This window comes from Accipiter gentilis, chromosome 21 (genome assembly GCF_929443795.1).
Source record: "Accipiter gentilis chromosome 21, bAccGen1.1, whole genome shotgun sequence".
NCBI lineage: Eukaryota > Metazoa > Chordata > Aves > Accipitriformes > Accipitridae > Astur > Astur gentilis.
The window spans coordinates 3,538,186-3,555,358 of NC_064900.1; the positions used below are offsets into that span (position 1 = coordinate 3,538,186).

The 17,173-nt window shown below is 42.1% G+C and overlaps 1 protein-coding gene across 1 annotated transcript in view; it reads right to left on the bottom strand.

Annotated features, from left to right (window-relative positions):
- Nucleotides 1–467: 467 nt before the first annotated feature.
- CFAP91 (cilia and flagella associated protein 91) overlaps nucleotides 468–17,173 on the bottom strand; it is a 31,792-nt gene continuing 15,086 nt past the window's right edge. Inside the window, exons 11-18 of the mRNA XM_049824234.1 lie at nucleotides 15,396–15,512; nucleotides 12,268–12,339; nucleotides 10,598–10,744; nucleotides 7,262–7,483; nucleotides 5,833–5,981; nucleotides 4,526–4,617; nucleotides 988–1,307; nucleotides 468–907 (exon numbers count right to left, since the gene is read on the bottom strand). Of these exons, the coding sequence (XP_049680191.1) occupies nucleotides 1,006–1,307; nucleotides 4,526–4,617; nucleotides 5,833–5,981; nucleotides 7,262–7,483; nucleotides 10,598–10,744; nucleotides 12,268–12,339; nucleotides 15,396–15,512 (1,101 nt within the window). The 3' untranslated portion in view covers nucleotides 468–907; nucleotides 988–1,005. The remainder of the gene's footprint in view (nucleotides 908–987; nucleotides 1,308–4,525; nucleotides 4,618–5,832; nucleotides 5,982–7,261; nucleotides 7,484–10,597; nucleotides 10,745–12,267; nucleotides 12,340–15,395; nucleotides 15,513–17,173) is intronic.

Here is a 17,173-nt window from a genome sequence, read left to right on the forward strand (position 1 = left end):
GGTGAGTGCTGGAGAGCTGAGCAAGTCCCTGACAGCTCTCTGATCAGATGCACTGCGCCTGTCTGCAGCCTGCTGATTTCTGACATCCTGAGCTGGAGCACCCCCATGCTTGCAAACAAGGCAAAGCCAGCATCCTTTCTGGGTAGCCCCCTGGAGCTGGAAAGCCAGAGTGACTAACACTGTTCTAAGAAAAATAAGATTCTTTCCAGAATTGTTCTCCTTTGGGATGATAAAAAGCAAGAAGAGGTCAGCCCAAAGAGTGACATTTCTGGAAAAGCCGTAAGCACTGGCTAATGGGTTATTTGCACAAGCTCCATCAGCCCCCGCCACGTCATTCTGCTATCACCTAGCCTTAGTTATTAGTGCCAGACACTGCCTGGTTGGCAGGAACCACTCTGCTGAGGTCAAGGGCGCCTGTTCTTTATGCAAGGACTAATTATGTGAAAAGATGATGCAAGAGCTGACCGTTTTCATTCAACTTCAACGCTTTATTAATAGCAGTGCTAATGCAGGAAGCCACTCTGCCTTACTCCACTGAGGAAATCAGTGGGACACGCTTGAGAAAAGACTCTGTGTATGGTCTCAACTCAAAATTTCTCACTGCTGGAATATTTTTTCATTTAATGTTGTTGATCCAAGGAAATACCATCAAAAGCCCAGGTGCAGATCTTTATTGGTCTGTGCCTGGAAAACAAACAAGGAATGCTGCTTTCTCACTCAAGCTTCTCTTAACAACTAGAAGAGGAAAATTAGTTAATGAGGTCCAAAGCTAGTTGGGGAAGGGGTGGAGGGGGTGGTTTGGGGCTGCTGCACCAAAATGTATACAGAGTGGTTCCAGGACAACATTGCTGGCAGGCAGCAGGAAGGACAGCCCAAGGGACAGAGAGGATTTTCCATTCTGGGTGCCCTGAAAAAAGTAAATATAATATGCTTGCTTCTCCTTCATCATGCTCTGAGCTCAAATCACAGAGGGGAAGGGAAACTCACCTGGCTCATCTTCTGTCTCTAGGAGGCTGTGGGATCCTTCTCCGATCTGTCAGAAAGGTTCACTGCTGTCTCTCCCGGGCTTTCTTCGCACAGAAATTTGGCTAGTTCATGTGCAATGGGGGCAGAGCAAGCGCTCTCAGCTGCACTTTGTCCAGCAGCTGTCCCACTCAAAGCAGCACTAGCTGTCCCAGCAGGAGGATCTCCCTTTATCTCGCTGGCAGACGTCTCCTGATGTAGAGCCAGATCAGCCAGTACCCTTTCTGTGCCCCTGTGGATGATCTGATGAGCAGCATAGATGTGTTTTCTTTGGGATTGCCTCACTGCGCATAAAAAGAGGTAAGCCTTTTACTTGGAAACGTAGAGCAAAGCGTTCTCTGTAGGGGAGAAGGGAGGGATAGCTTTTAGCCTTCCTGCAGCTGTGGAAAAGCCTATCTCAGGGAAAAAAAAAAAAATCACGCCCTTCTAACTTTGGCTGAAAGCGTTCTACTGCCACCTAATAGCAGCAACCAACTTTGCATTTCACTTTGAAGACTAGCCCCCACGGTGGGAAGGACAGCCAAAGTATTTTCCTTTCCAGCTTAGGGCATAACTGCCCAGGATATGTTATTAGGCTTTAAAATAACCTCTGCTTCAGTGTCTGTTAATTGCAGCAGGCCTCTGGAAGACTGGAGCTGAAATCTGCCCTCTCCTGTGTAACGATTTTGCCTGCACTGAGAAACTCTCACCGAGTTCCAAGTAAGACTTGGAGACAGTATAGACACATTCAATCACCTACCTTATCACTTCCCTTTTGCTACTGCAGGATTGTTCTTTATTGTGTTTTACAGTTTTCATCCAATCTCATTTGTCTATATTTCCAGCCCACCTCTTGGGAAATAATTACCTAAGCCAAAGCATTCACCCTACAATTCTCTTCATTGCTCTTCACTATTCTTTGTTCCCTCTTTCTCTCTCTAGACTTAAGACACTGGTAAACAGTCATGGGGATTGAAATACTGCATGCTTGTAAGGAGGGTGTGGGGAATGTTACAGGACCGAGTTATGGCTCTCATCATGTCACTTCCCTGCAGAAGTCCAAGCCTTCCTTGTTGCTTTGGTCTGCTTATGTTTTAAGGCTGAGTGGTAATTTAACTGTGAATCTGAACCACTGGCGTCTTGCATGCTGTCACACAGTTCTGCATACTGTCATTGACTCGGTCGCTCAATGTTACTAACCCATCCTGTTTATGTTTATCCATCTCCCAGGTCCATTTTGTCAACAATGAATGCAACTGGATCTCACTTGCATTTGAAAAGCTGACCTTCACCAGCCAGCTCTCAATTCCCAGGAGAGCTTTCTCTACCCAAGGCATTTTGGCTTCAATCGTGTATGCATGAACTGCATCAACCATACTGGGAATACTCTCCTGGTATGGCTGCAGTCCCCTCCTCCATCCACAGTGAATTCCATCTAAAAGAAAGCAGGCTCAAATTGGTGAGTGATTGTCCTTTTAAAAGCAAGTTTTTTCATATCAGCACATTGACTTCTACTTCCCGTGAGGGGGAGTTCAGAAGTGAGGTGCAGAGGGGTTTCAGGATGAGCCAGTATTGCATAATCCCTGCTTTTATGCATAGGAATGTGACAAAAAGAGGAGAAAAGAAAAAAAAAAAAGAAAAGAAGAAAAGACTAGGTAATGGCAAAATAGAGATGTTTAAGGTGAAGCTAAAGCGTAGACAGAGAATGAACTTGGGGGCCCTCTAATCTTTGTTCTACAAATGCATTTGCTCCTCTGGCAGGCCAGCCAACTGCTCTCAGATCACTTCCTGCTAGTTTCAAGGAGGGTGTATGCTCAAGCATACATCAGATTGCTAAAACACAGTTTCATAATGAATAATCTGGCTCGCTATAGGGAAAACTTTAAAAGCTGCCACAGAAACACAATACACTGATGGGCTCATGAGATCTAATGCCATTCTTTGATACCATTTCCCTTGGATTTACATGGAATAATTACCGATTCTGCTTCCCTGAAGGTATCGCTGTGCAGGAGGTTTATGGCAGGGTGTGTCCATCAGAGTGTACATTTGATAGAATTCAGCTCTCTCCTAAGTGTATGGAGTCCTCTCCACCTCATGCAGCAACAGCAGAAGAGAGTATGAGCCAGTTCTCTTCCTAACATTTGATGTCTGCTGTCACAAGAATATTGTGGCAAATTTCACCTGATCACATTTGAAGGAGCTCTTGTACTTTATTACCTATTGCTCTAGGTCTTCCACCAGCATCCACTTTTAATTTTTGTCTGGGTCTAGCTCTGCTTTCCAGGCAAACCCACTGTAGCTATCACAGATTTTGAAGTTTTTTTCCCTCCGTTGCTTCAGAGTGCTTCTGAGGTGCTTTGTTCGTTAGCTGCTGTTGGATTTAAGCTCAGTATGTATTTTCTTCCTTGATGGTACCTCTGTATGTCCAGAATCCTAGGCCATCTCCAGGTCTTCTCTTCTCTTCTCCCTTCTGAGACAGGCTACCCTGTGTGTATTAGTGCCTGAACTACAGGCTTCATTGACTAAAATTACATCACCTGCTTTGGTAGGCTTGCAGAAGCAGGGCTAAGGAGAAGGGAGCTGATTTAAGCTTATGTAGAATTGCCAGCTGCTGAGTAGATACTGTTGTTGTGACAAATATGCAAACTAGGAAGAAAAAAGTTTGCACAATTCGGAGACCACAAAATGTGTTTGCAGGGTTTCTGTTTTCATTCACAAAGCAACAAAAAAAGCAACAAAGTGCCTTTGTTCTCAGATCAGAGAAGTACACCGCGGGAAGGACCACTTCAGACTCTATTGTGATAGAATTGCTTTTCTTAGGTTATATCCACTTTCTGTGGGTGACTGGTTTCATCACAGTCTTCTGAGTGTGCTGGTCAGTGGAAACATCCCAGCTAAGAACAGCCATTAATTCATGATAGTCAGTGTAATACACAGGTTTCCAGGGCCCTCCCCTCTGTATTTTGACAGATACTATTCCATTTTGGCTAAACAGAAGCATCCTTTACAACTGCAAGATTATCTACTTAAAATGGGATGCCACTACAGCCAACCCTAAAACCTTATCTTTGCTTCTAGCTCTCAACCAGTTGGGGGGGGAACATAGGAAAGCATATAATCTTCCATCCACATATGGCATGTATTTAAGTAATCTGCCTGTTAAAGACTTAAATGGTTTTTAGAAATTGCCATATAATACACAAATCACAGCCATGCTACTTAAAGACTTTTCCCAGTTTGTTTTTGAAGGTGCAATGGGCTGCTTCTTTTCATGTGGTTTTATTGTTGCAGATACACCAAATTTACACCAGGTCTGAATTCAGGCCACCATTTTAAAAGACTAAAGCTCACGAGAAATTGGTGAAAAAAGGTCAGAGGGCTTAACTTTCTACCTGCAGAGTGCAAAAGAGGAATCTCAGAGAACTGAGACAACTCTTGGCACTGCATCTTTCCTTTTAGTAAACTAAAGCAAGGAGGGTGAACCAGTTCACAAAGAGAATAAAGTTACTGGACTCCTTACCTTTTTCTCTGATAAACATTTTCTCAGCTTCTGGAATCAGGAAATCATAAACCAGTTCTGCTACAATCTCTTCTGACTGCAGGCGAGTTCGACTACAGAACAGATGCAGGGTGGTATTAGTATTTTAATTTTCTTGCCAGATCACCTCTGCAAACACAAGACTCCCTTGTAAATATTCGTGCTATTTTCAAGGGAGTGTATTTTCATGGCAGTAATTGTCAGCTGGGTCTCTTTACCCTACAAGTAAGTGACAGTGTGACTATTCCCCTTTGCACTGCACTGCCAATGTATTCAATACTGCATTGGAAAGCACTATTTCCAGGGAGAAGATCACCCTAGGCTCCTTATCCTCAAAGGTATTTAGGAGCCCAGTTCTCACTGATGACAAACTGAGTTAGACACGCAGATACCTCTGAGGATTTGCATCTTTGTCAATTTAGTCTTTGGCCCATTGCTGAGTTTGCTAAATTTTTCCCTTTTGTGACTCTGCATTTGGCTGGTCCCCGTGCTCTTTTCCATGCCAGTGTTTAGTGGGTTCCCAATTGGCCCAGGGGCTGCATGCATTATCTACGCTTCATTCTCCCCAAGGATTTCAACATTCTGGTTGTATTCATCTAGTTACAAAATACACAGCTGCTGTACCATAGGAGAGTCACTGTGTCATTGGGATTTTTATGGCTCAGTTCCAAAAAAAAGAGCATAGAAACTGAACTGGAGGTTTGGCAGGTCCTAAAAAGTATTCACTGCTGATGCCCCAGCCAAACACAAGACTGTGGTGTTCTCAACAACTTACTCTACTCAAAGTGCCTTGTCAGGCAGCCATCAATATGACTGACCCCCATGGAAATTGGCAGTTTCTTAAAAAACAGCCACCCCAGAATGAAAGGCTGCTGTATAGCTGTATCTTTTAGCATCTCTTTCAAACGGATTTTCTGTAGTAGTGTAAATAAATGAAAAGACCAGTATGAATGGGTATTGCTTTAGGCAGTTCCCAGATTCACTTAAGGCTCAGTCACAGCATCACATTGGCATGGAGAAGTCTAAAAAGGGTGATTCACAGATCCCACAAGTGATTTGCAAACGGAATCTGGCACATGCTGTATAGAAATGAGGCTCTGATGGATTTATATGTGTGTATCAGGTAGTAAGTGTGGTTCCCATACAGCAGTCGCACTACTGAAGCGATCATGAACAGCATTGCTCTGCCCTTCCCATGTCTTAGATTACACATGTAACCACAGATGCAGATGGTCAGGCAGGTTCTAAACTGCTGTAAACAGCCTCTAATGTGCCATTTAATAACATACCGACTTTCCATTTCATAAGCAATGTCATTGATTTCTACAGCCATTCTCTGAATCTCTTCCCTGGCTTGTTCTTCAGCTGTGTCCTCCATGCTACTCAGGATAATGTCTTCCAAGTAGGAGTCAATAGTCCTCTGGTGCACTTTCACCACCTGGAACAAAACACCAAGATACTGTTCCGCTGTGCCAGAAACATGGTGGAAGCAGATTTCCAAAGAAGCAAGAACAACAGATTTTCACCAGACTCTTAATTTCAGGCAGGCCAGCCTGAGATTTGGTTTCAGAGGTGTTTTCTGGGAAGAATAACTTGTGTAAAAATTCATTTTCTGATAATTCTTTCTGAGAACTAACTGAACAGAAACAAGTGCAGGAAAGAACCGGCGGTGGGAAAAAATCTTATCCGCAGATCCAATTCTGCTGCAGCAGGTTAGTTCTGTGAATGCAATAGCAGTTGCATCCTCAGTTCTCATGGTCCCCTGAGCAACAACTGCCAAATAGTAATCATCAGTATTGACTTCAGTAAATTAATCAGCTTTCATTCAAGCAAATCCTGAAGGAAAAGGTTCCATCAAGCCAGTCAAAGTAACATGAATAAAAACAAGATAAAATTATTAGTTTCCTTATAATGGTTGTACAGCAGAGATTCTAGAAATGGGTGCTTTCCTTCTGCTAGTCTGAAGGGCATAAGCTTATGGCACTTTGACTCTCCTTGCTTCCCACTCAAAGGTGCAGAAAAGAGGAGAAGCTAAAATTAAAAGAAAAATAAACATGATGCCAGACTCTCTTGGCATTAACCTCCTCCCACAAAGTTTGAAAATCATTGGTTTAGTCAATTAGGCTCCCACTCATTCCCTTCAACTTGGAGGAATATGCTTCACACAGTCAGGAGCTAGGGAATAGGAATAGGACTGTAGAATAGTTATGGAATATGGTAATAATTCAGGATTTTTATTTCTGGATTTCGAGGTTATGTTATCCATTATCATTACTTCAAAATAATTTTTGTACTTCTTGTTATTTGCAGTCCACTCCTGGCAGCCAAAATCTTTCCAAAACCTTGCTTAAAGGCATCCTTCCTGGCAGAGCACCTAGTAGTTCTGCTGGACAGACCAAATGCTGACGAAACATTATTCTTAAAGATGATCTAGGTACATCTGTTCTCCATGGGTGTTTGTTGTAGAAATTTAGAAACCTACATCCATTTGTGATATGCCTAACAGGACTGTCTGTAGAGGTATTCAGATAATCCTTAATTTAATGGGCGTGACTCTCTTAGGAAGGAATCACCCCCTCTTCAGTAAGCCTTCCCCTTCATTTTTAAAACTAGCCATAACCAAAGTCAGAGCTGAAGCACCTCCCTTCCATCTGGACCTTCCCACAAGTAGGCAGTTCCTACAAACTGCCCACAGTCCCACCAGTCTCCCTCTCTTGCCTGTCTGAAAATTTCATCTTCTTCCTGACGCCGCCTCTCTTCCACCTGACGACGTCCACTTTCCTCCGCTTCCCGCATCCGCCTCTGCCTCTCAGCCAGCATGACAAAAGCGTGGATCTTCCGTTCTTCTTGCAGCCTCACCAGCTCTTTGGACAGGAAATCAAATATGTTCGCCAGTGCCCTTCCTTCTTCCCTGGCCAAGTGGCTTTCCATTGATGATAGCTTTAAAAAAACAAAAAGGCAAAGAATTGTGTTACAAACCCCAGGAATGTTGTTCAAAGTCCCAGGACTACCACAGGCATGTGAAACAACTCTGCAACATCCTCTCAGACCAGCCATGGGACAACCCTAGGAGTTTTGCATTCTTCTTGTTTTACATGCGCTGGCCTGGATTCTGTGTAATGTAATGTTCCTATATATAGGCTCTGATGGCATGAAGAGGCTAAAAGATGGCAAAACTAGTCAGGGTGGAAATAGTCCCGGCACTGTCACACTAGGACAAGCAGCCCTTATGCTTGGGTAGGTGGGAGGAGATAGAGCACTAGACGTGCTGTATTCCAGGTATTATGAACTGCTTTTGCGGCTGTGAGTATAATCAGAATAGTTGCTGAGGCCATCTGCTTGTTACTGGGGAATGCTCCACTGCCCAGACCAGGAAAGGGGATGTGTAAAAGTGACAATGAAATAGCTTCAGCTGCATATCCTCCATCTTTCTTACCTACACCAGAACAGAAAAATAGGATTAAAAGTTGCAAATGAAGCTTCTTTCTAGCATTTGGAAAGTAAATCCTCAATCTTCATGAGTAGGCAGCTTGAGTAAAGGTTTAGGAAACCACAATTGTGAGTACAGTCACATTTCTATCCTCTCCTAAGGATACAAAATGTTTGTTACAGTTCAAAGCCACCTCAGTGAAATGGTACGTCTTTGGCTGGACTTTCATGATGTGACCAAAGTGACTAACTTGCTGAGACAATACAGCAACCATGAGTCCCTACAGTTTTAGATACTGAATTATTACCTAAAACTGGTCAAGTTACTAACCACTAACAAATTGAAATCAACAGTAATTATATTGAGTTTTCAGAAGTGCAGATAAGACCTCAAAATTCCAGGTAATGAAAAATCAGAAAGTCTGTGACAGAGCTGAGACTAAATTCCAGGTGTTCAGCATTACTGTGCCATTCACTCCTTGTTCCAAGCACATCACGTTTCATGAGTCGGGTATGCATGATTGCACTTTGGAAAGGGACAAGATCTATGGTAAGTTCATTATCTCCAGTATGGACTATGAAGCCACAGTCCTTGGCAGGAGGGGATGTCTGGAACTGGTTGGGATGCTGTGTTTCTGTTGGAATAAACAGACAATAACAGAGTAGACCTGAACGTAAAACTCAAATTGGAGCTAAAATATCCCAGACAAGTAGTAATAAATGAGCTTTCTTATACTGCTGTGCCATTTGCTCATGCAGTGTTTCAAAGAAAGTGGGACTGTCAGTGTTGCACACATCTAGAAGTGACAGTGCTTAGCCCATGGGTGTTTAAGATGGAGGACAGCAACGCTGTAACTGCACCGCCCCATAGGGAGGGATAACATAGAACTAATGTGCTGCTTCTTCTTTACTGCTCCAGGTGCTGTGCCTACAACTGGTCTGAAATGGAGGAAAACAACCCAGGAACACTCTTGTCTTAGACTTTTGTTATACAGGAGGTTGGAAATTTTCAACCCCTCATCTTTGACCATTTTATCTGGAGTTTCCATCCTCTTTCTGCAGGAAGCATTTTTTTGAAAAATGCCTGTTTTTATAATGGAAAGGTCAAAAACCTGAAAAAAACCCTGTGACTGCCAAAAATTATAGAACTGTGAGTCATCAGTGACTTTCTAAAATAGCCACACACATAGAAAACTCCTGCACATGCATTCCAGAGAGTTTTAAAGTTCAAAGTTTTTGAAGACCTGAGCCTTGGACTGTGTGCCTTCAGAGACATAACAAAAAAACCAATGCAAGAGTAGAGGAGGTAGATACCAGCAGAGGGGGATAGTGGCTCTCCCAAAAGGAAATTCGGAGATCAGAGGTCAGCATCTTTACCTTTGCTCTCTCTCCTTCTCTGTGAATGTCATTATGGTGTCTGAACTGCCCTCCTTCACTCTCACCTGCGCTTCCAGAAGAGAAGGAGCATTTCAAGTTCCTAATGCCTAAGGCTTTTATTTGTCTCTTAATTTCTCAGTAGAAAAATTCTGTATTCCTGCATTCCACACCTGGGCTCCCTGTATATGAAGGAGCATCTGGAAATGATAAACAGTAAAACACAGTCACCCGCTTCAATTTTTACTGAGATCTGAGGGGAAATTTTGTTGCTGCCCACCCAGCAGGAAGCAGTGGTCTGGTTCCATCTCCACCAGGCCAGCTGGCCAGTGGATGGTGTTATCATAATCTGGAACCTGCAGAATTGCCTCACAGCTGGTCACTGAAAAAACAGGATAGTAGTAAAAACCATAGGAAAACCTGCAGGAATGTGGGAGATACTGTGTATCTGAGATGATGCAGTGAAGTCTGGACAAAATTTCTTTATGATCCATTTCAGACCAGCATCTGCCATTTGATTCACTTTGCTCTGGAAGGCTGTGGCCCTGCAAAGAAATAGGATGGGAATTTGCATCCCCAGCTCTTGCTAGATCATTGGCAGAGGATGGAGCCCAAAATTTCTCTGCTTTCCATAACAGTGGCAATTACAACAATGTGACACCATTGCTAAGGTCCTAGAAGTCTCAAGCCCAGCCAGATTTACAAAGTAAGCCTGCTTTGGCTTCTTTTGTGACGTCTTATGCCCGAGGAGGAGCCTGAGAGGGTGCCAAGCTAGGAAAGGAGCAGGGAAATGACAGAGCAGTAACACACATTCAGTAAAACATCTGACAGATGTGAGTGACAAGCATGTATTGCGATGCCAGGTCACAGCACCAGTCAAATGGTTTGAAATGTGGGAAAACTGAGGTTTGTCTGACAGTGCAGTTTGTTCAAAGCCCTGTAAATATAAATAAGCGCTCTGTCTGCAAACAAAGCAAGTGCAGCGTGGGTAGCAGCTGTGGTCAGGACTCCTCAGTCTGTTTCTGAGATTCCCCAGAGCCCCCACAGCAGTGAGAGAACAATTTTAGCCCCTCAGGCATTCAATGCTTGGCCTGTGCTAGGACAGCATTTTTGTTACTTGGGGTGCTTTCTGTGCTGTGGATAATAGAAAACATAAAGAAATTAAATGCAGGAGAGCTGGTGGTACTGCAAGCACAGAGTGCCTGGTCAGGACAGTGTTGTGAATCAGCCTTCCCATCTATACAGGCAAACCTTGTGCATTTGCAAGTCATGCTGTTTCTGTAGAGCCCGTGTCATTTGCTCCTCTTCCTTCAAAAGCAGCTGTCCATCCTCCTGGAGTGCGTGAGTTGTGCGCAGCTCTCTGATCAGTTCCAGCCGCTTCTCCTTCCCTTCAAACATCTTTAAAATAAAGTTAAACAACCAAGCATATTAAATGGAGAATATAGATCAACATGTTTTGCCAGCAGAGCACACCCTTCTTCTCCAAGTTGCAAGGTCAGCTGTTTCCAAGACCTAGTTCTCTGTAACGAATTTGTGGCCACATTTAGGCAAACACTACAGCTGTCAGGTAAATCTTGCCTAAACCCTCCTGCATAGAAGATGAAAGTTGAGACCTTCTGCTGTGGCGTATAGATGATCCCTTCCTACTTTATTATAATTTTTTAATTATTATTCTGTTTGGCTTCACCGAGAACTTAAACCACTGAAATGCAGAACAGCAACACCAATGTCAAGTTAAAAGGGCAATAGCCTTCTGGATATCCTGTTATATCAGCCTCAGTGTCCCAGTGTGAGCATTGCCCCTTTTCCTCAGTCCAGGGTCAGATGTCTCTTCGTTCAATATCTACTGTTCTCTGACCTTCATTTTGTGGGAGTCCAGCAACAGCTCAAAGCAATAAATTGGTGGGCAGGTTGTTGAAAACTGCTTCTGTCATCCCTGTTATGGGATTACTTGCCCCAGCCCTTCCCTGACACTGTCTTATTTTCATTCCCCCTCTCTTCCAACAGGGCTTCCAACAGCAATAAAGGATCACTCAACCCTGCTCAAATCATTCTTCAACCGAGTCATGTGTTTCTGATCCAGTAGAAGCTGGAAGAAGATTCCTAAAATGATGGGACATTTCATGATGTGGAAGTCAACAGTCCTGCAATAGCATCAGACATCCTTCTTATAGATCACCACAGAACTGGAGAAGACTTGGGAAGTCTATGTTCCACCTCAAGCCACTTTCACAGTATTGTATTGTTCGCTAAAGCTTAGGTCGGGGTCCCACATAGGAACACTTCATAGGCATTAAATAATTGGTGCAAGAGAGAATATCAATTATATTCTCAGCAGGCATGAAACGAACCTTCTGGACTGGTTTGATCAAAAGTGATAGACTTGCTTAATATAAAGCCCATGAGGCATGGCCATTTGATTTTTACCTAGACCCACTTCTACTCCACTGAAAGCAGAATGATGGGTCCTGCACTCTCTGGAAAACATGGTGGTATGCTTCAGTTTCTCATCTAAGGTTCAGCTCACCATCACAGGAAACTGGAAAGATGGTATGAAATACAAGCTGCCCTGCTGGGATGTGGGAAGTTTCAAGGCAAAATGTACTCACGGTCCAGATCTAGTCTAGAATTTGCCATTTGAGTAATTCTGCTATGAAACGTCTAATTAAACAGCTGAGTGTAGGGGATGGCAGGAACAGGGAGACACTCACAGACATGTGTAGGAACCTAGAAGGTCCTGTAAGAAATTTGGGCTGGAGAACAAAGACTTCAGCCTTGAAGGACTCCAGATAACATATAGGAGGATAAGCTGCAGAAGCCTCATTACCCTTGATTGGTGCTGTGGAAGAAAGGTTGCAAACACACTTTCAACCATTCCCACCATCATTCTGGACAGACATAAACAAAGAGACACAGAATACCATGTTCTGAATAGCCCTGCCTCGGAGCAACTTCTGCAGACAGATCACTGCCAGTTCTGTTTCCTCTTCCTCCTGCCAAAACACAACAAATATCCACACAATAATTAATTATTTCTTTGGAGACTGAGATTTGTATAGATTATCCATCTAACTATTAAAAAGTCTAACTCACATCCAGCTTTTTCTCAGTTGTTTCTGAATACCATTCTTCTAATTTCTAGGGAAAGGAAGGTGAGTCAGAATAATATGTACTTCCATGTTTTATAAGAGGGGAGAAAGGCTGTATAATTAGATTCTATCTGAGATTTTAGAGGGTCTTTAGAGACAAATATCTAATGATAAGGAGATGTTGATGGAGAAAATTACTGTATGCATGAGAAGTACTATTTGTAGCTTGACTGAATCTGAGTTTGCAAAATGAGCGTCAGCTACATTAATTTAACAGGTCAAGACACTAAGGGGATAGAATTATTGTTGAAGGAGGTGCAAAAGAGCTGTTAACCATAAATAAAGGGATTAAATTAAAGGGGAACATAAACATTTTTTTCTTTTGATATTTATTCCAGTGGTGACCTTTATCAGAGTAACTCAGTGAATTTAAGACCAGAAAGTAATAGTTTTGAAGTTGCATTAATTACATTATATTGTGATTTGTCTCTTTGAGAACTTTACTGGCCTAGCATTGTGTGACTGATACCAACTTGGAAGAATGATGGAGCATAGTGGGAAAGGGAACATGACCATGGCAGGCAGGGGAGGGGGGAAGGCTTATAAAGGCTTATTGTAAATAAAGGAAGCACAGCTGGCAGCATTTTTTCTTGCTGAGGGGTATTCTAGTCTGGAGTTGACAGTAGTAGAAGGAAAAAGCCCATTGGATGCCTGGGAAAGATAAAGAGAAATCTAAAAATTGTAAGGATGTTTTTTTAATAAAAAGCCTATGAGGTCTGCATTGAAATGTGGTATTTTAGAAGCACCGGAAAAACAGGGAAGACCGTGGGATGAGAGAAATGGTGTGGGCTTGAATCTTAGTATCTGGTTTTTTCTTAGGTGTTGAAGATTAAGTTTTCAAAAATGGAAAAGGAAGCATTCCTGCCTTTCCACACCACCACCCAGGAGAAGCAAAGCAGAACTAGCCAAAGGACTGCCTTATGATTTGCTATGTTCTTTTTCTCTGGAAAGAAGGGATGAATTTCCAGTCCAGTTAGAGAGCTAAACTGTACCACATCACCTGGCTACAGTCCGAAAGCCCTTCAGGACAGAGTTTTGGAAATGGAGATGGCACATATACTGGACAGGTAAGCCAAACTGCTTGGTTTGATTTAAACTAACATTTGGTTTAAATTTTCGTGAGATATGTTTTTCTGTACTTCTATTGTTCAGTGCTGCAAATGATGCCTTAGCAAGGGTAATCATCAACTTCTCCATCTGCCTGCTACAGAGCAGCAGGAAAGAATGAGGGCAGATGGAAAGCCTATCATGCCCTGTAGGAAAAAAAAAAAAGGAATTAAGGATATAGAAGGATCTAGGACCAGGCTGAAAACTAGAGGGGGCTGGGAGAAAGTGATAAACCAGTGAAGGAATTCAGAGGCGCTCTGTGAGCTTGTTGTGGCTACTAAGTGCATAAGAAATGACTGGGGGAGAGGAGTTGAGGAGGCCTGCAGTAGTGCCTCCATTCTCTCCACTTTCTTATATATATCCCTTGTGGTCCATGTCACCTGCCTGTCGCTCTGGTACACTTTCCTTTTGAGATCCTCAAGTCCAGCAGGAAAAAGCTGGTGCACGTAGCAGTTGGTACTCGTATGTGCATATGGCAGGAAGAGAAGCATTAACAACAGAGAAGAGCCTTGCTTTCAGTGCTCCTTGCAGCCAGCTGGTAGGACAAACCTGACTTGGATTGTGCAAGGCAGGAGATGTTAGTGCTGCTCTTTCATGGCTGAAGTGGCCTGATTCTACAGATGGAGCTTCACTGGAGAGCTCCACTCTTTTATATGTTCACACATAAAGACACTTGAAAATAAACCAGATGTTGACGGAATTCATTTAGGTGGAATTCTATTGTATTGGAACTCTTTAAAAAAACACTATAATCTGTAAACATGCTCAAGAATGACTACAAACTGGGGGATAAATCTTTCTGACTTCTTTGCATGTTACTTAGAAGTACTTAAAAATCTGCTAAACTGGTAAATCTGAATAGTGTAAATCTACCACTGCGATACAATATCTAATACCTAGGAGTTAGTAAAGCTGTGGAAAGCTCTTCCCAAGGAGAAATTCTTGTTTTAGCCATCTTAAAATAGACTGTATAAAACATAGGACATCATACTGCACAAAAGAAGACAGCATGGATGATCTAATAAGACTTTCTCACTTTCATGGTTGTGTGACTCTCTTAAATTCACAAGTTTAAATGATAGTAGTGTCTGATTCTTACTACATCATGAAAATGGTGTTAATAAGCAGATAAAGCAATCCACTGGGGCAACCACCTCTTAAGTACATTAAGAAAGGAAAAGAAGTTGCAGCTCCCCTAAAAAGTTGTTTTTTCCTACAGCATATCACATCTCCCATGACACATCATTACTGCTATTTCAGTCTCTGCAGAAGAATCATCTTCTGTGAACTGGAGCATGCCCATCAAAGACTGCAGCCTGCATGATGACAAGAGCTTCACTCCAGCAAATTAATGAAGTGTATGCTCAGTGCTAAGCAGCCAAAGTCTCACTGACTTCAATGGGGCTAAACTTAATTGCTCCGCTGGATTACGATAGTGTTGTCAGATCAGAAGGTTGGAAGACACTGAATAATAATAATATGATTCTGCCTTTTTGTTCCCCAAGAACAAGGGATTAACATGTCTACTGATTTATGTCTTTTATAAAATAAAGTTTAGCTGAGGATTTGGCCAACACATATTGTAAAAGATTTGCAATTCTTTGGCTGCTAGTATCTTTATAGAATAAAGAGAGACTAAGAGAGTCTAAGAAATAGTGATGGCTATTTCTAACATGAATACACACAAAAAAGATAAAGCTCACTTCTTTCCTTCTCTGGACATTCCTTTAACAACTGTGTAAGAAACAATCAGGGATCAAAAGAAAAAAAAGTGCTAAAACCAGCCCACTTACAATTGATGGGTTTTCCAGGATTGGAGTGGGTGGCCGAGGAACAGGCTTTTCTACTTTTTCAAGGAAACGGAGGGGCTTCTTTGGCTCCTTAACTTTATTCTTCTTCTCCAGTAGTGCCTGGAATAGACATACAATTTAATCAGAACTGGGCTAGATAGAACAACACAGTAAGGCCAGTCCTCTAGATGCTGACTGTTGCTGATCACACGGACTAAAGGGACCTGAAAGCATTTTGCATTTTGCAAGCTTGTGGCTTCTATTTCTCACTGCGCATCAACTAAAAAATGGAATATGGTCAGTAGATGAGGCTATTGGTTGGCCAGAAGATACTGATGGGAACTTCAAAATCATGTGTAAGAAGGAAGTGAGACTTATTTTACTGTATTTACAAGTAAGTCATCAGCTATTGCATAGGGTGAGTCACCTAAAATTAATCTAAAAATGGTAGGAACTTAACCTCTAATATAATAAATTCTTAAGTAAAAGCATATTTCAGATTTTTTCATTTTAAAATAGGAATCTCATTGAACCAATTAAATATTGACCCATATGCAAGCAGAGGAGAGGCACTTGTGTATGTTACTTTCCTTATGCAATGACAAAAACATTAATTATTTTCCTATAAGATAGAGGTAAGATCCTTTCAAAACATGAAAAATGGGTAGGAATATCACAATTTAATTGTAGTTTGCATATCACTACAGAATGGTTATAAGTCTTTGCCTTTAACTATAGGTATAATGCTTGTTACTGCAGGTTAGAAATGTTATACAGTCAGATTTTATGAAGGGGGTCACTTGAAGAGTATACTGTCACTGTTCTGTGCCCCTTCCTCAGTGAAATGTCTTTGTACGATACGCTCTTAATGTGCAGGGTTGAACCAAATGACCCAGAACCCCTTCCTTGCAAAATATGTTTTAAAACTCTTCTCTGCTCATCTGCAATTGCCCAGCAGCCCAGTGGCACTCACAGCAACTGTACGAGTTGACTAAGGGCAAAAGGGAAACTAACTTGCCTGAGAACTTCCTTCTACCAGGAAAATCCACAAGTCCATTAAAAGTGGATTTTATCTTGCTTACAGCTCTTTGGTGTCAGATGCCAAACCTCGTCAGCCGAAGCAGGCTAGGAGTGGAAATGTCACCATTGCCTCAACTCTTTCAAGACATTTTCAAACTGTTTAGAGAGCCAAAGTCCTTGCCAACTTCCCATCACAAGCTACTTAAAACAATATATTCTGATAATCATTTCCAACTGCACAGCAACGCTTGCCTGCTGTAGGACATCACACTTTGGCTTGCAAAGAAAAGGGAAGAGACTATGTACATTTAAAGCTCCTTCAAAATTATAATCCTACGACTGCATGGGTTGGATCTATAGTCTTAATTACTGAAAGAATGGATGTATTCCAGCAAGGAAAAGTGTGCCTTTTTCTTTTCTCTCTCTCTTTCAAATGTTCAAATACAGTATTTCACTAGGGATGGAAACCAAGCAAAAAACTTAAGAAAAAAAATCCCATGATGAATTTCTCTCTCCAGTAACAGGAAATTGATGGTACTTGCACAGAAATGCTAAATTAATGAAGTTTTGAAACTCCAGTGGTCATTCTACAAAACTCTTCTTGCATATTGGATCTGAACTTTCAGGCCAGGATAATTAGTTGCTCCAGAAAAGGAGAGAGATTTCTAGGTGGAGGGGGTAAAATCCTTTATTATTGAAAACTTCTGAAATGGACCACGTTAATAATGCAAGAATCAAAGCCTACAAACTGCTTATAAGCC